General features: G+C 41.6%; 1 protein-coding gene across 7 annotated transcripts in view; it reads right to left on the bottom strand.

The window, feature by feature from the left end:
• nlrx1 (NLR family member X1) overlaps positions 1–26,375 on the bottom strand; it is a 145,900-nt gene that overhangs the window by 66,635 nt on the left and 52,890 nt on the right. For all 7 annotated transcript variants that reach the window (XM_047390769.1, XM_047390771.1, XM_047390768.1 and 4 more), the window contains 3 exons: positions 22,048–22,279; positions 12,117–13,278; positions 9,569–9,752 (listed from right to left, as the gene is read on the bottom strand). In XM_047390769.1, coding sequence (XP_047246725.1) covers positions 9,569–9,752; positions 12,117–13,278; positions 22,048–22,279 — 1,578 coding nt within the window. The remainder of the gene's footprint in view (positions 1–9,568; positions 9,753–12,116; positions 13,279–22,047; positions 22,280–26,375) is intronic.

Genomic DNA, 26,375 nt, shown 5'->3' with positions numbered 1-26,375 from the left:
GAAATAAAATCATTGGGATCCCCTGGAAACAATTACTTGATCTTCAGTAAGTTAGAAATCACTGGAGATAACTGTATAACCTGATCTGTGTTTGTACTGTTTAAATTCAGTTAAGCTTTATAAAGTTATCAAAAATATTAACTTGATCTAAACCTTCAACTTTTATGGTAGACACAATCCCAACCCCATTTTAGATATGATTAATCTATCCTCAGTAGATAGAGGGTACACAAGCTTTTAATGTAGCTGTAATTAAACCTTGACTCAAGAAACCTTCTCTCGATCAAGATAACTTATTAACTATAGACATATATTTGGTCTTCTGTTCTTATTTGGAATTCTTGTGAAAATATTTGCTAATCAAATGTGTGAGCATTTACACAGCAATGACCTGTTTGAAGAGTTTCAGTCAGGTTTCAGAGCTCATCATAGCACTGAAACAGCTCTGCTGAAAGTCACTAATGATAATCTCCTGGCCTCAGATAATGGACTTGTGTCTGTACTGGTTCTGTTAGAGCTCAGTGCTGCATTTGATACAGTCGATCCCAATATTCTCCTAGAAAGGCTGGAATATGCTGTAGGGATCAGGGGAACAGCGCTAGGCTGGTTTAAATCTTATTTGTCTGACAGATTCCAGTTTGTTCATATAAACCAGGGGTCTAAAAACCCCGGTCTCTGGTCTAAATCTGAACCCAGAGAGTGCTTTGTCGGGACCGCAATGCATTTTCTCATTTACTATGTAGATAAAGACATTTTATTCCTGCCGCGTCTGACTTTTAAACAGGCGCAACGGTGGGTCGGCGACTGTATGCCAACTGCCGGAAAACGAGAAAGAAGAAGAAGAAGCTATGCCAAGTCCTCAAACTCTGGTTGCTAATGCGCCTTTTCCACTGGCTCATGGCACAGCTCGCTCCACTCGGTTTCACTCTACTGTACACTGCAAGTATAGTGGAATTGGGCAAAACACAAAAAGCCTTTCATTGACTGGGAAATGATCAAAGAGTGCATGGAAGCTGTAGCAAAATCACATTTAGCTGGAAAAGAAGGACAACAACTTAAGGAAAAGGTTAGTCAAATTGCCCTGCCTGCCACAAGCACAACAAAGAGAGCAGAATTATTATACCAAGATGTTCAGACCCAGCTTGGCTGTCATTCACAGTGCATTTAATGCACTTTAGTGCAAATTGAATTGCACTCTTCTGTTTAGGAGATGGTTTCATGGTCACATGAATAATTGAGTAGTAGTAAAAAAAAAAAAAAACCTCTAGTGTTAATTAAATGTTAAATAAAAATGAATGAAAATATTTTTGTCAGTTTATTTCAAATGTTCGGACCCTAAATTGTTTGGATGATGGAGGTAGTGGACCTCCTGCTATTTCAGTTGGGGACCCCTGATATAAATAATAAATCTTCTTCAAGGGTTTCCTGTGGAGTACCACGGGGTTCAGTGCTTGGGCCAATTCTCTTTACTATATATATGCTTCAATAGGTAGAATTATCAGGCAGTTTGAGATAAATGTCCACTGTTATGCTCATGATGCTCAGCTACCATATATCCTGATGAATCTAATCACTTAGACTACAGGTATGTCTTGAAGACATAAAAACCTGGATGACTTTAAATGTTCTGCTTCCAAATTCAGACAAGACAGAAGTTGTCGTCTTTGGACCAGAGTCTTTGAAAAAGAAACTGCTTAATAAATCAATTAATGTGAATGGAATTAAATTTGCCTTTAGGTAATACAGTAAAAACCTTGGTGTTATTTTTGACCAGGTCATGTCATTTAAATCCCATGTTAAACAGGTTTCTAGGATTTCCTTCTTTCATTTACGGAAAGTCCACATAATTAGAAATATCCTGTACAGGAGTGACGCTGAAAAATGAGCCCATGCATTGTTACTTTTAGGCTGGACTATTGTAATTCCGTACTATCAGGATGTCCAAATGCAGTTAAAAGCATTCAGCTGCACCAAGAGTTCTAACGAAAATGTGAAATAGAGATCATACTTCTCCTGTTTTAGCTTCTCTTCAACAGCTCCTTGGTAAATCCAGAATAGAATTTAAATTTCTCCTTCTCACATATAAAGCCTTTAATAATTGACCTCCATCATACGTAAGAGATCTGATGTTCCATATGTTCCTAACAGAGCACTTTGCTATTAAGAGTGCAGCTTTACTGGTGGTTCCCAGAATTTCTAAAAGTAGAATAGGAGGCAGATCCTTTATTTATCAGGCTCCTCTCCTATGGAACAAATTCTGAGTTTTAGTCCGTGAGGCAGACCACCTTGTCTACTTTTGGGAATAGGATGAAACTTTCCTCTTTGATAAAGCTTAGGTATGGCTTAGGTTATTCTGAGCTATCTCTGTAGTTATGCTGCTATAGGTTTAGGCAGCTGGAGGACATAATAACCACTTTCCCTCACTCTGCTACATTCTCATATTACTCTGCAATTTTGTGTTATTTGCTGTTGTTCAATTCCTAACTTTATGTTTTCTCTTCTTAAAAGCTACACGTGGCCTGGCTCTGTGTATAACTGTGAAGTGAACTGTGAAGCCTTCTTGGGGGGGGTAAATCACCTGAGCTACTGCTGCCAACAATTTCTGTTTTCTCCTACGGATAATACACTTGGCCATGTCTTTCAGTGTTTAATCCTCTTTCTCTACTAGACATAGCTACCAGCTGAGCTTTTACTATGACTAACCGTATGTGCTCTCTTTCATACTCTAGACTTGAACACTGGCTCAGAGTTGATCTACTTAGCTGTGTTTGGTTCCTAGATGAAGCCACTAAAGGACCTACAACAGCATAACATTTAACTTTTCTTTCACATAGAAAGTACTCCTGGATCAGTGCTTCTGTGTTTATGCTCTGTTCTCTCTAACCCCCAGTTCATCATGGCAGATAGCCACTCAAAATGACTCTGGTTCTGCCAGAGGTTAAAGAGGAGCTTGCCTTTCGACTGTCGCTACATGCATGCTCGATGTGAGGGATTCCTGCAAAGTCAATGACTGTCCATTGTCACTACACTGACTCGATGCAATCTGCTGGGTTTCTGAAAACTATCTTAAATAATAATCTTAACATGACTGCCTTTCTTGATAAGTAGAATCAACTGGAATGCATCTATTTAAATTGGAATCTGTATGATTTGACAGAATTGACTTTTTAAAGTGCTCTGAGATGCATGTGTTGTGAATTGGTGCTATATAAATAAACTAATTTAAATTCAATAGAAAGCAAGAGTATCGGGGTGGATTTATGACATGCAAGAAGATATTCGTCTCACTTGCTATCGCTGGCAATGGGTGCTCCATTAACAAATTGGACCTAATAGATTAAGAATAGGATGTCATTAAAGCTTATGTACATGTAAAAGTAGACAGACAAATACTTTTGGCAAAAAAAGTATATCGCCCCAGAACAATTTGTACAGCATTTGTAAGATGTTTATGGAGCTGACAAAAATGGAGATAAGGCATTAGGAGAGTGAAGTAGCAAAGTTAACCTTCAATTTATTTTAGTAGCGTATTATGTAAACTGTTAGAAACATTTTATTGTTCGTAAAGTTACGATCCTTTATACTTTGTAATTCTACAGCATTAATGTTGCATTGCTGAACTGAGTATGAACTTATGTGCAGATGTGAGCTCTCACAGGAGTGCTGACCTTCAAGGATTGAGGCCAAAACTCCACTAAATAGTATCTGCTAGATGTTATCTCATCCAAGTCCCCAGGAAGAGGGGGGGCCATATGATTGCAAACTGTGCAAAGATAATAGCGTGTGTAAAACTAAAGTACATGAAGGCAGGGAGCTGTGGATAAATGGAGACGTATTTCAATTTCAATTCAATTCAGTTTATTTATATAGCGCCAATTCACAACACATGTCGTCTCAAGGCACTTCACAAAAGTCAGGTACATACATTCCAAATAATCCTAACCATTGAACAGTGTAGTCAGATTCAGTTATTTATTCAAATTGGATAAAAAGTTTTTCTGTCTAAGGAAACCCAGCAGATTGCATCCAGTCAGTGACTTGCAGCATTCACTCCTCCTGGATGAGCATGTAGAGACAGTGGACAGTCACTGGCATTGACTTTGCAGTGATCCCTCATACTGAGCATGCATGTTGCGACAATGGAGAGGAAAAACTCCCTTTTAACAGGAAGAAACCTCCAGCAGAACCAGAACCAGGCTCAGTGTGAGCGGCCATCTGCCACGACCAACTGGGGGTTTGAGAGAACAGAGCAGAGACACAAAGAGAACAAAGAAGCACTGATCCAGGAGTCCTTTCTATGGGAAAGAAAAGTAAATGTTAATGGATGTAGCTCCTTTAGTCATTTCATCTAGAAAGAAAGAACAGATAAAGTCTGATCCAGTTTTCAAGGTTAGAGTCTGAAAGAGAGCACATATAATTAGTCACAGTAAAAGCTCAGTCAATTGCCATGTCTAGGAGAGAGAAAGGGTTAAACACTGAAGGACAGGGCCATGTGGATCATCGGTAGAGGGTGAGCATTAAATTGTTGCCAGCAGAAGCTGTGACAATGCCCCCCTCCAGAAAGGTGTCACAGGTAGACACAGAGACAGGCCAGGTGTAGCTTCTAGGAAGAGAAAAGAGAGAGAACAAAGTTAAAAGCTGAAATAACAGCAAATAATGCAAAATTGGAGAGTAGTGTGAGAATGTAGCGAAGAGAGTGAAAGTGGTCATTATGTCTTCCAGCAGCCTAAGCCTATAGCAGCATAACTACAGAGATAGCACAAGATAACCTAAGCCATTCTAACTATAAGCTTTATCAAAAAGGAAAGTTTTAAGCCTAGCCGTAAAAGTAGACAGCTTGTCCATCTAGAGCCCACTGATGGCCATTGTTATACTAAAAACCACAAGGATTGGGATACCTCTCTCTGTCAGATTATAACCATTGGAAAAAAGAAGGGGTCATACAGGTAGCAGAAATGGAGGGTGTGTTTGCACCTCAACCATAACTGAGCTAGTTTAGGCTAAACCTGATTCCCCCTTACTCCATCCAACAAGGAGGAAAGAAGATGGAGGTAAAAAATAAGAAAGATAGCTCAGGATAACCTAAGCCACTCTAACTATAAGCTTTATCAAAAAGGAAAGTTTTAAGCCTAGCCTTAAAAGTAGACAGGGTGTCTGCCTCACGGACTAAAGCCGGGAGCTGGTTCCACAGGAGAGGAGCCTGATAACTAAAGGATCTGCCTCCCATTCTACTTCTAGAGACTCTAGGAACCACCAGTAAACCTGCAGTCTGAGAACGAAGTGCTCTGTTAGGAACATATGGAACAATCAGATCTCTGATGTATGATGGAGATGAGTATAAGTAAAGCTGAGTATCATCAGCGTAACAGTGAACATTTATTCCATGCTGCCTGATAATTCTACCTATTGGAAGCATATATATAGTAAAGAGAATTGGTCCAAGTACTGAACTCTGTGGTACTCCACAATTAACCCTGGAGTTTAAAGATGATTTATCATTTACATGAACAAACTGGAATCTGTCAGACAAATAAGATTTAAACCAGCCTAGCGCTGTTCCCCTGATCCCTACAGCATATTCCAGCCTTTCTATGAGAATATTATGGTCGACTGTATCAAATGCAGTACTGAGATCTAACAGGACAAGTACAGACACAAGTCCATTATCTGAGGCCATAAGAATATCATTAGTGACTTTCAGCAGAGCTGTTTCAGTGCTATGATGAGCTCTGAAACCTGACTCAAACTCTTCAAACAGGTCATTGCTGTGTAAATGCTCACACATTTGATTAGCAAATATTTTCTCAAGAATTTTAGATAAGAACAGAAGATTGGATATAGCTCTGTAATTTATTAAGTCATCTCGATCAAGCGAATGTTTCTTAAGTAAAGGTTTAATTAAAGCTACCTTAAAAGCTTGTGGTACATATCCATTTACTAAGGATAAATTAATCATATCTAAAATGCAGCTGGTAAACAGAGGGAATACTTCCATAAATAATTTGGTTGGGATTGGGACTAACATACAAGTTGAAGGTTTAGATGAAGCTAATATTTCTGATAACTCAGGAAGCTCCACTGGATCAGAACAGTCCAAACACAGATCAGGTTCTACAGTTACTTCCAATGTTGTCTCACTTGCTGAGGATGAAGTACCGGTAATCATCTTCAGGAGTATGTCAAAGATTTTCTTTTTAATAGAATCAATTTTATTTAGGAAGAATCCCATAAAGTCATGACTGCTGAGAGCTAAGGGAATGGATGGCTCAACAGAGCTATGATTCTGTGTAAGTTTAGCAACTGTACTAAAGAGAAACCTAAGATTATTCTTGTTCTCTTCTATTAATGATGAGAAATAAGCTGTTGTAGCTTGGTGAAGTGTCTTTTTATACAACAGTAGGCTATTTTTCCAGATTAAGTAGGAATCCTCTAGGTGTGTAGAGCGCCATTTTCTCTCCAATTTTCCAACATTGTGCTTTAAAGTACGCAGCTCTGAATTAAAGCAGGGAGCCAGCCTCCTATGAATAATTACCTTCTTTTTCAAGGGGGCTGCATTGTCTAATGCACCACGCAATGATGAAGAAACACTATGAACAAGAGAATCAATTTGTGAAGGGGAAGAAACTAAATTATTGCCCTCCACTGTTTTTCTGTAAAGGTTGTTACAGCATTTTCTGATAATGATCTACTATAATTAAATTTTCTTTCAGGTGTGGGGAACTCAGTTAAATTAAACTCAAAGGTTATTAAAAAACTGTCAGACAGGACAGGGTTATGAGAAAATATTGCTATGTCTTTACACTCATTGCCATATGTCAGCAAAAGGTCCAGAGAATGAAGACAAAGGTGGGTAGGTTTGTTAATGTTTTGAGCAAAGCCAATTGAGCCTAAGATAGCATTAAAGGCTATATTTAGGCTATCACTTTCAGTCTCAACATTGATGTTAAAATCCCCGACTATAATAACCTTATCTGTATTTAACACTAAATCAGATAAAAGGTCTGAAAACTGATCTAAAAATTGAGAGTAAGGGCCTGGGGGACAGTACAAAACAACAAACAGAAGTGGTTTAAGTGCTTTGCAATTTGGCTGAGGAAAACTAAGGATTAAATATTCAAAAGAGTTGTAGCTATTGATTGGTGTGAGACTAGTCAATAAATCGGACTGAAAGATGGTTTCTACTCCACCTCGCCCAGTATTTCGAGGAATGTGAAAATTTAAATAATTGGTAGGAGTTGACTCATTTATAGTAACATAATCCTCTTGCTGCAGCCAGGTTTCTATGAGGCAAAATAAATCAATCTGATTGTCACAAATCAGGTCACTAACTAGCAATGTCTTTGAAGCGAGAGATCTTACGTTCAGTAGGCCACATTTAATTGTTTTATTTTTCTTTTTAGTCTGAGTTGTATTTATTTTTATTAGATTTTCATGATTTCCTCATTTTAGGTTATTTTTTTAATCTATTCAATTTTGGCCGTGGGCGAGACACTGTCTTAATAGGGTAATGGGTGGGTAGTGCTACAGAAGCTGCAGAGAGGAGTGTTAAACTACGACCCTGCTTCCTGGTCTGAACCCTGGGTTGTCAGAGGTTTGGAGAACTAATAAATTCGGCCAGATTCCTAGAAAGAAGAGCTGCTCCATCCAAAGTGGGATGGATGCCGTCTCTCCGGATCAGACCAGGTTTTCCCCAAAATGTTCGCCTATTATCAATGTAGCCCACATAGTTTTCTGGACACCACCTAGACAGCCAGCGGTTGAATGACATGTCATCACTGGTCAGATTGGGGAGGGGACCAGAGAAAATGACGGAGTCCGACATTGTTTTGCCAAACTTACACACCGAAGCAACACTAACTTTGGTGACCTCCGATTGACGTAACCAGGTGTCATTACCGCCAGCGTGAATAACAATCTTACTGTATTTATGCTTATCCTTAGCCAGCAGTCTCAGGTAGGATTTGATGTCGGCCGTTCTGCCCCCTGGCAGACATTTGACTATGGTCGCTGGTGTCTCTAGTGCCACGTTTCTGACTATGGAGCTGCCAATTACCAGAGTTGGCTTCTCAGTGGGTGTGTCGCTGAGCGGGGACAATCTGTTAGAAACGCAGACGGGTTGGTGGTGACCTGTGGGTTGGGATCTAGGACAATGCTTTCTACGTACCATCACCCAGCCGGCATGAGGCCCCAGCTGCGTGGGCTCTGCTGAAGGACTGCTATGGGGAGCTACCCTCGGTGCCCGGGCCTCCAATTCCGACACCCTCGCCTCCAAAGCTACAAAAATGCTACATTTATTACACACACCATTATCACTAAAGGAGGCAGAGGAGTAACTGAACATCTGACACAGAGAGCAGGAGAGAGGATGAGACTCAGAGAGAGAAACAGCAGAACGGGTAGTCATGGTGGAGCTAGTGCTAAAGCTAAGCTAGCGACCCCCTACCACTACTAGAAAAAACCGTGTAAAACACGGAGGGTCCCCAAACGTTAAATGCAGCAACAGAAAGTATGTGTTTTAACGTTCTTATGTATTAGAATAAGTCAGAGATATCACAGTAGAGAGAAATCAGATTAAACGAGAGAGCCTTCACACACCAAATAATCCACCGAGTGCAACAGTGACGAATACGCCTTACCACGCCTGTACAGCAGCTCCTTTTGTTAGTTAGTCCAGCTTGAGACAACTAACACCATGCAGGTTGAATTGTGTTGGACTCCTTCCAGGTAAAATTTGATTGTGTCTGTCTAAGAATCTGAGTGTCTGTCATTTTTCTCTCTATGGGCAGACCCAGATTATCTCCTAGAATGAGCTGGAGGGTGTCACTGGAAAAGGAATGTCTGTCTCTCCTGAAACTGTTTGCCCTGCATCCATCCATCCCGGTCCTGTTTCCCCAGCGACCAGGAGGGAGGGACGGACGGAAATTTAAAAGAACTGTAAAAACCAATAAACAAACAGAACCATTAGTTTTGCGAACAGTTAAAGCCCTACCAAAAAGAAGCTTTTTGGATTTAGAGATTAAAAACCTTGTCATGCTTAATTAAGGACTTGGATTTTTACTGTTTTTGTAGAATTGTTTGGGTTCTGTAACTGTCACTCTTTTATGGAGTTATGGTTATTATTGGTAACCAAGATAAATGCCATCTCTGGATGTGTTTTTAACATGGCACTCACATTTTAGTTGTTTTACAAGTAAACTCTTGATGATGGATAATTCACTACAGATGGACCAGGCCTATTACTAGACTGTCTCCTGAAAATACCTATGGTTGGGTATGATCTGTTTAACTACTTGAGGAAGGCTTCTGTACCATAACACATAAGAGATTTCTATTGGTCTTGATGACCATACCATATAAAAGAAAGGTCCTCCTGCAGTTTTATGAAGAAAGTGCCTTGAAAGTGTGTTAACATTTTCAAAAATAAAAAGCTTAAAGATTTTGTCACTTTTTTCACCTCTGTTTTTTGGAGCTTAAAAAACATAAAATAATAAAATAGCAGTTTTTCTGTAGAGGAAAAAGTACTGTTGACCCAAAAAAGCTTTTCAAATCTGCAAAAAATAAACTTTACCTTGTAGAGGTGCATGAAAGCACAGAGCTCAATATGAAGCATTTAAGTGAAGTCATCCGAATGTTGGATAGACAAATGCTTTTGATCGAGGATAGCACCTCGTTGGTCAGTCTGGGATTCTGAAACTCATACAGAAGGACTAGCAGATCCATCAATTCCTCAGGTGGTTGGGCCTTGCTTAATTCTGGTATAAAGAGAAAAATAGTTATTATTTAATTTGGCTTCACTTAGGTGTAGCTAGTCCTTAAGTTAACATCTTGCACTTTTACAATCCCATTTTGAGTAAAGTGGACATAACGTTTAAGCACTGATTGGAATTCAGAGTGTAATGGCATAAGACCTGCTTAAGCCCAATATGTAAAAACTATTTCATTAGGTACATCACTTTGAAATGTTTACAAAATCAATTGAACACTCTTTCCATATATACGCCTGCTTATCTACCCATAGCAAAGTGAACTATGTTTCCAAAAGCATTCACTTGTGCACCTTCACACACATATGAACTTGTGTGACATCTATTTTTTTTCTCCACTGGGGTTTAATATTATCTTAGCCGACCATTTTTAGCTTCAACTCATCAGGGAAGCCTTTCCAAAAGAAGTTTAGCAGTGTGTTTATGGGAATGTATAACTGTACTTCCAGAAAAACATATGTGAAGTCAGACACTGACGATGAACGAGAATGCCTTGTTCACAGTATCTAATTTATGCCAAAGTTGTTCTATTGGATTGAGGTCTGGGGTCTGAGGCTTGCATATATACAATCACCGGCCACTTTATTAGGTACAACTGTCCAACTGCTCGTTAACACGAATTTCTAATCAGCCAATCACATGGCAGCAACTCAATGCATTTAGGCATCTAGACATGGTCAAGACAATCTGCTGCAGTTCAAACCGAGCATCAGAATGGGGAAGAAAGGTGATTTAAGTGACATTGAACGTGGCATGGTTGTTGGTGCCATACGGGCTGGTCTGAGTATTTCAGAAACTGCAGATCTACTGGGATTTTCATGCACTACCATCTCTCAGGTTTACAAAGAATGGTCAGAAAAAGAGAAAATATCCAGCGATTTCAGATGAGACATTCGGATGGTAGGGTCAGAATTTGGCGTCAACAACATGAAAGCATGGATCCATCCTGCCTTGTATCAACGGTTCAGGCTGGTGGTGTAATGGTGTGGGGGATATTTTCTTGGCACACTTTGGGGCCCTTAGTACCAATTGAGCATCGTGTCAACGCCACAGCCTACCTGAGTATTGTTGCTGACCATGTCCATACCTTTATGACCACAGTGTACCCATCTTCTGATGGTTACTTCCAGCAGGATAACGCGCCATGTCATAAAGCATGAATAATCTCAGACTGGTTTCTTGAACATGACAATGAGTTCACTGAACTCAAATGGCCTCCACAGTCACCAGATCTCAATCCAATAGAACACTTTTGGGGTGTGGTAGAACGGGAGATTCGCATCATGGATGTGCAGCCGACAAATCTGCAGCATCTGTGTGATGCTATCATGTCAATATGTACCAAACTCTCTGAGGAATGTTTCCAGTACCTTGTTGAATCTATGCCACCAAGAATTAAGGCAGTTCTGAAGGCAAAAGGGGGTCCAACCCAGTACTAACAAGGTGTATCTAATAAAGTGGCTGGTGAGTGTATACATACATTTATACTGACCACTAAAAGCACGTTGAAGACATAATGATTTTTGCGGAGGCTTGTGACACCAGAAATAAAGGATTCCATTCACAGTACAGCTAATTTGTACAGGAATATGTATTGAAACTACAGAGATGAAAAAACCCAGCCAGGCTCTTTGAAAGTAATCTGCATTTAACTTAAAAACTTCAAATAAATGTAGTACTCAATGAACCTTTGATCAAAGGCAAAATGTTTTTGTTTTTAATTTTTTAATAAACAGTATTTGCTAGTACTGTGTCTCGGCGGGGCTGACCAACACAACAGAAGAAAAGGAACGCCCAAAGGGATATTGTAGGGATTTTATAATTTACAGAGATTGTTAAATATAACCACACTTTCCTAGCGTTACAAGCATATTATTGGATTGCTTAGATAACACTAATGATGCAATTTCAGTAAAACATAGCAGCTGTTTGTTGTGTCTTTAATCTAAAAGTAATGTTAAAATAACCTAAATTACATGGGGCAATCATACAACATCCCAAGCCTCTGCCTATGGGCTGATGGCAATATGGTATTCTCCAGTATTTCTTTAGAAAGTTTTAACAGCATTAAAAAGGGAAACGGCAGAACCATAGAGCATATCAATAGAGCATATCAGTTAGTCTAAAACAGGTGGTGTCCACAAAACCAGCTGAATTAAGGAAGCATCGGTACCATAAACACAATTGTTATGCTCAAAATATGCTTGGTCATAATGGAGTAGAAAACTATCAATTTACAAACTGTGTGAGGTAATTGCACTGTTAGATAAAAAAAATTACTTATCTTTAAAACTCTTCAAATACAGACACAAATAATGATGGCAATGAGAGACTGGAGAAAGTGTGTATTACCTCTGACAAGGTACTTCTTGAGGGCACGTGTTATCTGAACAACCGTGGCGCTTTGGATGTTGCAGTCTAGTTGATTAAGATGTACCCGATTACTATATTGTAACAATCCTCCCATGAAGATGGGGTAAAGCTCAAAAGGTTGACTGTCATCATACTGTTGTGGCTGTGGGCCATGGACTCCCAGAAGGCTTTGTTCGACTTGATCAAGGACATCATCGTTATAGCTGTCCTCTGTGCGGAACATCTCAGTTGCCATAGTTCTGGCAATTTTGCCTTTGTTGTGACTGCTTATTTTCTCATAGAGTTTTGGAAAAAGCTTCAGGAGGTTGAATATAGCAAAGAGCCGGAGTGGAATGAACTTAGAAAGGATGTTCACGAGGGCACTGACATCCTCACTAGCCTCACCAATGGCTACAGATACTTGGTTGGTTAGTTTCTCCAAAGCTGATTTGTTTTCTCCTAAAACTACATAGAGAGCCGCTAGGTACTCCTGCATGGCTGGGACAGCAAACACGTACTGCTTGTCATGTTTATTGACTTCCTTTGACAAATGTTTTCCACTCTTCACACAAGGAGCTAGAAAGAAGTCTAGGATATCAGTCTGGAACATGGCCAGCTGATGTAGCTCCTCATCTGTCTTGGTCATACCACCAAACCACTGCTCCAGTTCTTTGTCTGAGAAAGATGTGCGTTTGTTCATTACACCATCAAACGCAAGTTTGCCAACTGTACGGACAACATGCATCATTAATGAACTGTGATACTCCTGAGTGGTTATACTTGTCCCAGTTCTTGTGCCCAGCACCTCACCCCCAAAGTTAAGCCGGAAGAAACTAGTATATATACCTGTCAGTGTGCGAATGGGTGCCTGAGCACTGGTAAAATGAAGAAAGTGTAAGGTAGCACATGTGAGCCAGCAGTAAGAGGGAAGAAAGCAAGCGGCAGCCAGCTGGCTTTCACTCTGCAGGTTGAGATAAAGAAGCTCTATCAGTGTCCGGGCCTCTTTGTTGTGTGCTACTTCTTCACTCTGCAGTAGGCGGCTGGTAAAATATGCTCGCTGACGATCTGGGTCATTGAAACCACATATCTGAACGTAGCGACTCACATACTTCTGAGGGATGCGTTCGACAGCAGACAGCCTGGTGGTCATCAAGATACTGGCCTAGGAAACAGAGCAAAGAAATACATAACATCAAAACTCAAATAGTCATATAACATTTCAGAATTACACAACACTATAAAATTATGTATTTAATTAACAATGAACACTTTGACAATCCTACATCAATTAAACTTTGACCTGTTATTTTTTGCAATGTATTTAGGCCCCATTTGTTTTTCTCTGAAGAACAAACTTTTACAGAAAAAATGCCTTGATGAAAGGGAATTGTTGAATTTCTCTCTTTTTTTATTGAAAGTAATTTATTTAATGTGATTTGGGTTGATAATTAAGAAAACAATCAGAAAAAGTTCAAAATGATCCACTTTTTATAGGCTCTCCTCGCCTAGACAGATTTTTGGAGAAACTTCAAAAGCGTCTGATTCATACGGTGTGTGAATTTCTCTATTTTTCCCTTTCTTTTCACCTGCTGTTGTGCCTTTATTATTAAATTTACTTCCTTGACAGATTTTAGTCTGAAAAATTAGCAAATCTGATTGAATTTCTTTTTACCTAAAAAAGTGCTGGCAGATCATGAGGGAGCCCAACACATGGCGTAGATCAGTGTTAAATCAGTTCCACTCTCCAAATCAGTGGGTTAATGGCTGAGGTCAGAGCTTTATTCAGTAAGTTGAGATAAAAGCTGATCACATTTGACTGGCACTGAACAAGCGGGCACCTTGTCTTGTCACAAGTTTGTTAAGGAATGTCTGTGTAAACTAGGCTTGGCTGAATCCACAAAAAGTGTCAGCCTTCACTGCAGTTCAGAGCTGAAATAGAGATATTACATACCCTATTTCATTATTGGTACACAACTTTTAGTAATGGTACTGGCAACTAGAAAAATTAGCATTTCCTGTGAAAATGCAGTGTGAATGCTGTAAGCTGAATTTTTTTAGCTGAAAGCTGGCAGATACGAGCTGATGTTGACTGCAGAAAATCTGCTGAAATCTGATAAATTAGTAGAAATAGCATAAACATTAGCCAAGATTCAGTTCAATTCAATTCAAAAATACTTTATTAATCCCAAAGGGAAATTAATTGTTGTTGTAGCTCATTATGAAGGTTTCTTCAAAGAGCCGTTGTAGATGCTGATGGCTGAGGGCAGGAAGGATCTCCTGTAGCGCTCTGTCTTACAGCAGATCTGAAGAAGCCTCTGAATGAAGACACTCTGTTGATGTAGGACAGTCTCATGAAGAGGATGCTCAGGGTTCTCCATAACGTTCTTCATTTTATGAAGAATCCTTCTTTGCACAAGGATCTCCAGAGGTTCCAGAGGAGTCCCCAGAACAGAACCAGCCTTCTTTATCAGCTTGTTGAGCTTTTTTAAGTCCCTGTCTCTGATGCTGCTTCCCCAGCAGATGATGGCAGAAGAGATCACACTCTCCACAACAGACTTAAAGAAGATATGCAGCATCTTGCTGCAAACACCAAAGGACCTAAGCTGCCTTTAGAAGTACAGTCTGCTCTGTCCCTTCTTGTAGATGGCTTCACAGTTGCATCTCCACTCCAGTCTGTTGTCTAGGTGAACACAGAGGTATTTATACTCCTCCACCACCTCCACCTCTTCTCCCATGATGGAAATAGTTTTTGACTTATTCCTGTTTCTCTTAAAATCTACAATCATCTCCTTTGTTTTAGTCACGTTCAAGATGAGATGATTGTTTCCACACCATGCCACAAAGCGGTCCACCAACTCCCTGTACTCATCTTCTTGTCCATCTCTGATCCACCCCATGACTGCAGAATCATCCGAGTATTTCTGCAGATGACAGGAGTCTGTCTTGTCCTGGACGTCTGAGGTGTATAGAATGAAAAGGAATGGTGAGAGCACAGTCCCCTGTGGTGCTCCTGTGCTGCTGACTAACTGGTTAGACTCACAACCCTTCAGTCTCATAAACTGTGGTCTGTTTGTCAGGTAGTTTTTGATCCAGGAGATTGTTGAGGCCTCCACCTGAGCCTTCTGGAGTTTCTGACAAAGCAAATCAGGTTGGATTGTGTTAAATGCACTGGAGAAATCAAAGAACACGATCCTCACAGTGCTGCTGGCTTTGTCCAGATGACAGTGGGTTTGTTGAAGCAAGTGTATGATGGCATCTTCAACTCCAACTCCACAGTGATAAGCAAACTAAAGGGGGTCCTGAGTTTATTGTTTGCTTACTCAGGTGGGCCAACAGAAGTCTCTCTAGGATCTTCATGATGTGGGATGTCAGGGCAACAGGTATATAGTCATTGAGGACTGATTGGTGAGTTTTCTTTGGTACCAGAACAAGACAGGACGTCTTCCACAACACCGGAACCTTCTTCTGAGCCAGGCTAAGATTGAAGAGGTGCTGCAGAATCCCACAGAGCTGCTCTGCACAGCCCGTCAGGACTCTAGGGCTGACATGATCTGGACCTGCAGCCTTATTCTGATTCAGTCTCTCCAGTTGCATCTTCACTTGACTTCTTGAGACACACAGGTGGAAGGGGGTAGCAAAGGGAGCATTAGCATCTTCTGATATGGTTGAAGGCAAACATGTGGAAGCAGAAGGGTCTAGGGCTGAGGTGGAAGATAAAACATTTGAGGTGTTACTGGACAGCTGTGGGTCCTGTGGGTCAAAGGAGGGTGAGATGCCTGTTTGTGAGCAGGAGAGGAGGATGCTGAGCTTGTTTCTGAACTGAACCTATTGAAGAATGTGTTCAGTTCATTGGCTCTGTCCAGACCTCCATCTGTCTGATCATCCTTTTGCTTGAAGCCTGTAATCTTCTTCATCTCTGACCACACATCTCTGATATTGTTTTGCTGGAGCTTGCTCTCCAGCTTCTTCTTGCACACCTCCTTGCTGTTTCTTATCTTGACTTTAAGTTGCTTCTGTAAACTCCTCAATAATTCTCTGTCTCCCTCTCTGAAGGCTCTTTTTTTCTTGTTAAGCTGGTCACTGGTGATCCAAGGTTTGTTATTGGGGATGCATCTCACAGTTCTGGTGGGAATGATGTTATCCACACAGAAGTTCATATAGTCGGTTACACACTCAGTCATGGCATTGATGTCCTCTCCATGTGGCTGGCACAGTGCGTCCCAGTCTGTAGCCTCAAAGCAACCTTGCAGAGCTTCTTCAGCTTCCTGTGACCATTTTCTCACAGTCCTCTTTATTACATGTTGTCTCTGAACAAGGGGCTTATATTTCGAGCAGAGAAAAACAAGATTGTTATCTGATTTGCCTAGAGGAGGTCTTGCTGCAGAGATGTATGAGTCCATGACATTTGCATAAAACAAATCCAACGTTTTGTTTTCTCTGGTAGAGCAGCTGACAAACTGTTGAAATGTTGGAAGTGTAGCAGAGAGCAAAGCATGGTTAAAATCACCAGAAATTGCCACAAAAGCATTGGGGTTTTGTGTCTGTAGCTTAGCAACAACTGAGCTGATGGCATCACATGCAGTGTCGGCAACAGCGGATGGTGGAACGTAAACTGTTGCCAAAATAACACTGGTGAACTCTCTGGGTAAATAATATGGACGGAAACCTACTGCCAAGAGTTCAATATCTGGACTGCAGAGATGAAACTTCACAGTAACATGTCCTGGATTACACTATCTGTTGTTCACAAATACTGCCAGGCCACCTCCTTTACATTTGCCGCCCCTCATTAAATCTCTGTCTGCTCGTATGGTTAAAAAGCCCGACAGAGAGACGCTGGAGTCCGGGATATGATCCTACAGCCATGTTTCAGTAAAAGACATAATACTGCATGCCCGGTACTCTGGCTGGGTCCTTTGTAGGGCTTGGAGTTCATCCAACTTGTTTCCCAACAATCTCACATTGCCCATCAGAATCGACGGAAGAGATGGTTTAAACTTCCTTCTTCTCTCTGCTCCTGCTCTGCATCCACGGCATCTCCTTTTCAACTCATCAGGGATTTGGGGTTGTAGTTGAAGTATTATTTGAGCTTTTGAGATATTAATCAGCTGCTCCTGGTTGTAAGAAACAACCCCGTTGCCATGGCAATGCATCATAACAAATGTCCAAAAAAATAAAAGTATTGGGAAAAATCCTCCAAGCTGCACAGCATCCGACACCGGAGAGGACAGTTGTCCAAAAATTAAAAAAAACAACTGTATCCACCACAAGAGGAAGAGTTCCCAAAAAAAAAATAGATGATTAGGTTCATAGCTCGTTTAGAGACCCTTTTAATGATATGCTAATTTTGTGAGATAGGAATTTTGGGTTTTTATGAGCTGTATGCCAAAATCATCCGTATTAAGACAATAAAAGACCTGAAATATTTCAGTTAGTGTGCAATGAATCTAAAATATATGAATGTTAAATTTTCATCATTACATTATGGAAAATAATGAACTTTATCACAATATGCTAATATTTTGAGAAGGACCTGTATACTGGGTTTTGCTGCAACCTGAAACCACCGCGCACAGAGGCATTCTCTTGGCTTTCCATCGGTGGAAATCCTGGGTCTCCACTCTGGCGCCCTATGTACCTCCTCTTGACCCCCCGCATGTCACCTTGTTTTATGATAGAAATAATTGTGAATGTTACCAGGAAAGCTTTGCTGACTGGGACATTGTCACCACAGACATTTATGTAGCACCAGAAGGAGTGGTGGCCGAGGTTCACTTGGCTGAAGAGCAGGAAGTGTGGTTTAGGATGTGGTCTGATGGCGTGCCTCATGTCTCTTTGGCTCTGCACCCAGGTCATGAAGCACGTGAACTTGGAGGTGTGTTAAAACGCTCCCTGAACCTACAGGATTGGCAGCCTTTGGCAACCCCTGACCTTTTCTACTCGCCCTCAGGTAACACTTGTCGCATATTCAACCACTCCACGGATGTGGGCACACTGGAGCATGTTCAGTTAGACAGACACCATGGTAGGGAAAAAACAGACCATCCGCTGGCAGCTGCTATTGTGGAAAAAATGCCTTCCACCCTCTGGGCAGAGGGACCCACAGATGTAGGCCTGATTCAATGTTCCCCCATTACCTTTCAGTTGATCACCGACCAACCAATCTGGAAGCCCCAATAGCCTCACAAACCAGCAGCAGAATTAGGCATTAAAGATACAGTGGAAGGCCTCTGGAACTCGGGCGTTTTAGAGTCCGCACATTCCTCTTCATGGAACACACCCATTTTGCCAGTGGAGAAAATGGGGACAGGTAAATGGCGCATGGCACATGATTTACGGGCCATAAATGCAGCTTTGGCCACCCCTACCGTTCCCGTGCCCAATCCCTATGTTGCTCTGACAAATCTTAACCCTGACCATTGCTGGTTTACCTGCATTGATCTGGCCAACCCATTTTTCTGCCTTCCTTTAGCTGAGGAATGCAGGGACATTTTCGCATTTACCTATAAATCTCATAGGTATAGATACACTCGTTTGCCGCGGGGATTCGCGCTTTCTCCAGGAATCTTCAATCAGGTTCTGAAAGACTCTCTCCAAGATTGCCTATTACCACCAAACACCACTCTGATCCCACTGTGTCTGAATGCCTAGAAGCAACAGCAATTGTCCTGTCACATTTGGCTAAAAAAGGCTACAAGGTTAGCAAAGCCAAACTCCAGATCTGCAGACGCCAGGTTGACTTTCTGGGCAGAGTAGTTTCCCAACCTGGCACGGGGGTGTCCCCAGCTCACCAATCTGCAGTTTTGTCCCATCCAAAACCACTCCTGGTTAAGGACATGTTGTCTTTCCTAGGATTCACAGGGTATAGCAGATCTTTTGTGCCCGGCTACACCAATCTCACTGCACCCCTTAGAGATCTTGTCAAAAAACAGGGCATGAGAAACCTCACTGCCCCGCTTGAATAGACCAGAGAAGCTGAAGAAGCGTTCATTAAATTAAAAACCAGCCTCTCGCAAGCTGCACATTTGGCACACCCAGATTACACATTGCCATTTCAGCTGGGTGTTTCTGTAACAGCACACACAGCAAATGGTGTGCTCTTCCAGAAAAAAAGGGGGGGTTAGGACAGTCCTCATGTACATAAGTGTAATGCTGGACAACATGGAACAAAGACATCATGAGTGCACCCGACATGCAGCAGGGATGGCTAAAATAATCCAAAAAACAGCTCACGTAGTGATGGGACACCCTCTTAACATATTAACATCACATGGTGTGGTGGCCTTTGTGAACTCTCAGGCTTTCACACTCTCACCATTGAGACAACAGAGGCTGAGTAAGGTGCTGGAGGCCCCAAACATCACATACACACATGAAGGAATAAAGATGGCAGATAGAATAACTACCGATACACCACACCACATGTCTGCGCAGAAAAAGTGGAGTTCAATGAAAAAATCAGACCAGATTTACAAGGTACATCCCTAACAGACGCCCGAAACCTGTACACACACGGGTGCTGCTTCAGACATGACACAGAAGGACTTAAGGCAGCATACGGGTGGTGGAAGACACAGGGACAGATTTTGTCACAGTACAGGCAGAGGAACTGACAGACGCACAATCAGCGCAGAGAGCAGAAGTTTTGGCAGTAATAGCTGCTCTGGAACTAGGAGCAGGACAGGAGGTTAACATTTACACAGATTCCGCATACGCTACAGGAGCAGTCCATGTAGAACTCAAACAGTGGCTGAGGACAGGATTCAGAACTGCAGGACAGAAACCCATTAAACATGAACAGGAAATGAGAAAGTTGGCTGAAGCTTTGTTGCTCCCTCAAGAAGTAGCCATCATTAAATGCAAAGGACATGACAGCAGTAACACCAGAGTAGCACAAGGGAATCAGGCAGCTAAACAGTGTGCAGGATATCAGCCCAGGCACATAATGCTGGAGGGGGTATGATGTGTATTTGTGTGCCAATTTCGACTTGTCCACCCAATGCGCTGCAGGCAGGACCATGAGTTTATATGGAGGAAACCAGCTTTGCGGAAATTGGGGTCACGCAGTGGGGTACACGGGTAGGTGGACACCCACCCTGACATATATAAATTCACGGAATCGAGAAAAAGCCAAACAAATCAGCCTGGTACGAGCGTTGACGCATAACACACCTGGGGGTGTCAATACACTATTTTTGTCCATAAAATCGTTACAAGAAGGTTTGCATCGCACCTCTCACAAGTGGGATGAGGTGATGTATTTCACTCTAGGGGTAAGAGGTAACAGGGACCGACCCCCAGGTACTAATCAAAGTCAATTTAAATAACCAACTCCTCAGGTACAGGCCACCAGCACTCCTACAGTCCCAGAATCAGAAGACCAACTAGAAGGGGTGATGAAAGTAGATTACTCCACCCTGCAGCCTCTAGAAATAATCCAGATGGCCACAGGTTACGCAGATGATAATCTTTGGTTGCAATGGATGACACAAACCGCAAAGGAACAAAGTAGGTATGACTGCATTGCATGTGCATCTGCAAGGCCACACTTAACCACTGACCCAGCCCCTTTATATCCGGACGATGCTTGGGGGTACAGTTGCATGTTACAACTAACTAAAGAAGCCACCCCAGCCAACTGTACCACGCTAGCTAGTCTTATCTCGCGGTCTCTCCAGGTAACCCTAACCCTTTGCATGCCAGGCTTTACTGAATATAGCCCTCCTTTACTTTGAAGCTTTGAAACTTAACGATTAAGGAACGTGGTGAAGTCTTGGCGAGGGATTTTGGTCTCGCAGAGCGGTGCACTTTCAGTTTGCAGATCAGCCTCACTTTCGGTTAAGCTTAGGCCATCGCGGAGCAGTCCTTCAATGAACGTAATCATTGTTGGAGAATCCTTCTCTGCCTCCTTGGGTACGCCGTAAATCCGCACATTCTCACGTCTCAAATGACTTTCCAAGTCGATCAGCCCCTCCTCAAAGCTGCGGTGTAACTTTAACATCTCTGAAAGGACTTCCTTGACATTCTGTATCTTTGCTTCGGCCTTTTCGATCCTCCCTTGCGCTTTAACCATCCTTGTATTTATCTTTGCAAACTCCTCCTTAATAGCCTCTAGCTGACTATTATTTTCTTGGCGGAAACCTCTTATTTCTTGCAGTATTACGTCCAAGTCAGACATTTCTCCACGTAAGGCTCATGACTGCTCCTCGTTAGCTCTAGCAGTTAGCCGGGCCGCTCAAGTTGTACTCTACAAATCCATAGAGGTGCGACTCCCTTGCTTTATAAACTTAGAAGAGTCACTAACATCTTGTTTAGTATGGGAGTATTTTTCCACTTCTCAGGTTCTGTCGGGAGCTCTTCACCTAAGCCACCATGTTAGTGGTGGTCTGACCAGAAGCCCCTCAGGATTTCTCATGCACTGTAAATTAAAGGGAAAGCAATAGTGTATCTTTGTGTGTAACGCTACTGAAAGGATGTTGTACATTTTTCCCAGATGAAAATAAATGGTAAATGTCCTGCACTTGTATAGCACTTTTTCTAGTTCGAGGACCACAAAGCGCTTTACACTACAATCAGTCATCCACACATTCATATACTAATAATGGTAAACTACATTGTAGCCACAATGTAGCCAAAGCTGCTCTGGGGCAGACTGACAGAAGCGAGGCTGCCATACACGGGTGCCACCGGGCCCTCTGACCACCATCAATAGGCTAGGCGGGTGAAGTGTCTTGCCCAAGGACATAACGACTGAGACAGACTGAGCAGGGTTTTGAACCATTGACCCACCAGATACAGGACAACCCCTACTACCGCCACTACCGTCGCCCCTAATAAAAAAGACAACTTGTGGTTGAATTTTTTACATAAATGTAAGGAGAACTGGAAACATAAGGCTAGACGACCTAACTTTTCATGAGCAATAGCTTACCTCAGGAAGTAGATATTTCCTCAGCAAGTTCACAATGATTACACTTGGTGGAAGAGGCTCATTAGGATCACTGCAAAGCTCTGAGGACCCAATTCGGAAGTCTAGTTGCATCTTCTCCATCCCATTGAAGAGGAAAAGCACATCCTTGGCTTGGTCTCCATCCCCATTAAGTATTGGATGTTTTTTTAGATGAAGATACTTCCTGCCAACCAGATCTCTTAAAGAAACCACCCTGTTTAAGAGATAATGATTATTATTATTAAACATGTTTGAGTGAAAGTTTAAAAACACAGGCCAAACAAAATGAGAGTGTATTGGTTTTGCACATCTCAAACATTACTGCCAATAGCATTGCTCTGATCTAACACAGTAATACAAAAATGAAAAAAATTTTTATTCCAGTATCGAGAGTTTTATATTTTGTGAGTTATTGGATCATTTCGAAGATCAGAGCTGTTGCAGTTGGCAGGCAGTTCTCAGAGTTGATGGCATCATCAAATGACAAGAGAAGGAACCTGTGACTGCTGTCTTTAAAACACAAAGGACAGGAGACAGAGGGAGTGTCACATCAGAAGTTAGGATATCTAATCGAAAGTAATCAGTTCTCATTTGATAGTGTGTGTTGCTGGCTACACTGAGGACCGACTCCATCCGTTAAGGAGTTAAAACACTTGCATTCAGGGTCAGCATCAACAAACCAGTTTTTATTTAACCTGTGAAAACGATGAAACGCAATAACACAAGGAAAACAAATCCTGAAAAAAACCCATTTTTTTCAATCTCTTGCTGCAGTTTTGAGGAGTGCTCTGCACCTCATCTGTTAAAGTTATTATCTGTTATCTAACCACTAAGCACCTCTTACAATATTTTGTGTATTTCTGAGCCAACAGGGTCAGATTTCGACAGTAGTTAAACAGTTAGTGCACTGGTTTTGAAGAAAAATGAACCATTATATTACAGGGAAACAGACGTAGATGTAAATATGCCAGGGGACAGCATAGCTAGAGGAAGACAGCGAAGCTGCCCACCTAACTATAATGGCTTTCTGCTAAAAAGTAAGCAATGAAGGGAGTCAAAATGCATTAAGGATTTTTTTCTGAGATAGGCTGGGAGCTATTAAGAGGATGTTAAGGATGTGGCCGGACAGTCTTAACATTCTCCAGTTTGACAGGGTGTATGAGCCACCGAACCTAGGAGGATTGAGCCGAATGAGCAGTTGATTGAGCAGCCCTCTTCTGGCGATCGGTATGTTGTTCGTTAAGTTAGTTTATTATTTAAGATGAAATGAGCGTTTTATAGTTGTTTAGCAGAGAAAATGTGTTTTCTCAAATAATGTGGTTGAAGGGGCTGCACGATGGCACAGTTGGTAGCACTGTTGTCTTGCAGCAAGAAGGTCATGGGTTCGACTCCCGCCGTGGGTCTTTCTGCACAGAGTTTGCATGTTCTCCCCGTGCATGCGTTGGTTCTCACCGGGTATTCTGGCTTCCTCCCACAGTCCAAAAACATGACTGTTACCTTAATCTCTCTAACTTGCTCTTATGTGTGACAGATTTTAAACATAAAGACACCATATTATTTGAATTGATCATTTTTACCAACACATGTAAACATAAAGCATGGTGGAGTCACCTGGAGCAGTGGCAGTTTTATGATTACAAATCTAACAGGTTGTGACAGATATTGATAAGTTTGTGTATTTTGAAACTATTCTTTAATCTTCCCTCAAAACGTGTCAGCACAACATTGTTGACATATTTTAAATAAAACAAACAAGCAAGCAGACTAAAAAAACATGTCTTGTGAATTGTAACAAAGAAAAAAATCAGAAGCCCCCAACATATCTCACTAGGCTAGCAACGTACACCTATAATGTGACAAAATCTTTTTTTTTTTCTTGTCCAAACTCAAAAATGTTTGTTATATGTTCACATTTTTTCCCTATTTATTTGTGTTTGGAGCTGAGAGTTAGATTGTCATTCTAGGTCTATTGCATTCTGAAATAAAAAGTGCAACTTGATTATACAGGCTAACTGTTGGGTGACACGATATTAGTAATATGTGCTGTGTTAATCAGATGCTTAGGTTGGAGGAAAGAAATGCACAATGTTTGGAGCTAAAACTTTGTATTAGAGAATCTAATCAGTCAAAAAAAAAGTCAACCAATTTGAAATGCTTAATACTCTCTTAATATTTAAAAAGTAATCAAATATCAACAAAACAAAAGTTATATGTAGAGGAAGATCAGCAGAATAAATTTGTTGTACACACAGGAGTTGGACAATGAAACTGAAACACCTGGATTTAGACCACAATAATTTTTTAGTATGGTGTAGGGCCTCCTTTTGCGGCCAATACAGCGTCAATTTGTCTTGGGAATGACATATACAAGTCCTGCACAGTGGTCAGAGGGATTTTAAGCCATTGTTCTTGCAGGATAGTGGCCAGGTCACTATGTGATACTGGTGGAGGAAAATGTTTCCTGACTCGCTCCTCCAAAACACCCCAAAGTGGCTCAATAATATTTAGATCTGGTGACTGTGCAGGCCATGGGAGATGTTCAACTTCACTTTCATGTTCATCAAACCAATCCTTCACCAGTCTTGCTGTGTGCATTGGTGCATTGTCATCCTGATACACGGCACCGCCTTCAGGATACAATGTTTGAACCATTGGATGCACATAGTCCTCAAGAATGGTTTGGTAGTCCTTGGCAGTGACGCGCCCATCTAGCACAAGTATTGGGCCAAGGGAATGCATGATATGGGAGCCCAAACCATCACTGATCCACCCCCAGGCTTCACTCTGGGCATGCAACAGTCTGGGTGGTACGCTTCTTTGTGGCTTCGCCACACTGTAACTCTCCCGGATGTGGGGAAAACAGTAAAGGTGGACTCCTCAGAGAACAATACATGTTTCACATTGCCCACAGCCCAAGATTTGCGCTCCTTGCACCATTGAAACCGACATTTGGCATTGGCATGAGTGACCAAAGGTTCAGCTAAAGCAGCCCGGCCGTGTATATTGACCCTGTGGAGCTCCCGACGGACAGTTCTGGTGGAAACAGGAGAGTTGAGGTGCACATTTAATTCTGCCGTGATTTGGGCAGCCGTGGTTTTATGTTTTTTGGATACAATCCGGGTTAGCACCCGAACATCCCTTTCAGACAACTTCCTCTTGATACATCACAAAGACTTGCTGTCTTGGTCACAAATGCGCCAGCAAGACGTGCACCAACAATTTGTCCTCTTTTGAACTCTGGTATGTCACCCATAATGTTGTGTGCATTTCAATATTTTGAGCAAAACTGTGCTCTTACCGTGCTATTTGAACCTTCACACTCTGCTCTTACTGGTGCAATGTGCAATCAATGAAGACTGGCTACCAGGCTGGTCCATTTTAGCCATGAAACCTCCCACACTAAAATGACAGGTGTTTCGGTTTCATTGTCCAACCCCTGTAGTTCTTTTAGTATTTTAGCAGAAGACAACTAGACTTCTCTTATTTCATATATACATTTCACCTCTCATTCTAAAATTTTCTTCAGTTCAGAACATGGGTTTAAAGTATCAGGCTTGTAAATTGTAATCAGATCACTAATGGGGTGATTAAGGTCACATGAGTGTCCCTACCCTCTATCTTGGCCATTGTTTGGTTCGTATTCATTGTGAAATTCCTGTTACCAAAGTGAAAATGTCATTTATTTGGTCATATGTCTCAATGTGTGTATGGTTTTAAAGCCTACTCAGGCTACTGAGTTGAGTCAAGGATGGAACCTGAGGTCATCTCCTGTGATTAGTGTTGGGTTTTGTCTCCTGGCATAGATGGCCTCCCTCACTCTCTTTTGAATCACCTGTCTTCAAGAGAGTCACATGTCTTTTAGATGTGGTTGAATCGCTGAATCTTGACCCAACAAGCTGGCTCTTTTATGTTGGGACATCCATTTATTTAGCTGCTGTTTTGTTGAACTGGACTGCATATACCACATTGCTAAGCTTGTGTTTGAGTGTTTTTGGGTCAACCAGACTGTTTGAGTGTGCTGTTAGGTTTAAAATGCACCAGAATATTGTGCTTAGAAAATACTCTACTTTGTTTCTCGGACACTCCACGCACACATGGAATGATGATTTCCTTCCACCTCTTCTTCTTTTCTCCTTCACTGAACTCAGTTGAGTATTTTCTTAAAATCCTGAATGCCTTAACATAGGCCCAGTTAGGGTATCCACAAATTTGAAGTGCTTTTCTTGAGGTATTTGTGTTTGTCTTTGCTTCTGTCCTTGTGGGGACCTGTTAGGCTTGACGCTGCATAATTCTGGGGACTTATATTTAAA

The sequence above is a fragment of the Girardinichthys multiradiatus genome, chromosome 18 (genome assembly GCF_021462225.1).
Source record: "Girardinichthys multiradiatus isolate DD_20200921_A chromosome 18, DD_fGirMul_XY1, whole genome shotgun sequence".
Taxonomy (NCBI): domain Eukaryota; kingdom Metazoa; phylum Chordata; class Actinopteri; order Cyprinodontiformes; family Goodeidae; genus Girardinichthys; species Girardinichthys multiradiatus.
The sequence above is the reverse complement of the archived record's forward strand: the minus strand, read 5'-3'. Positions and strand labels throughout refer to the sequence as shown.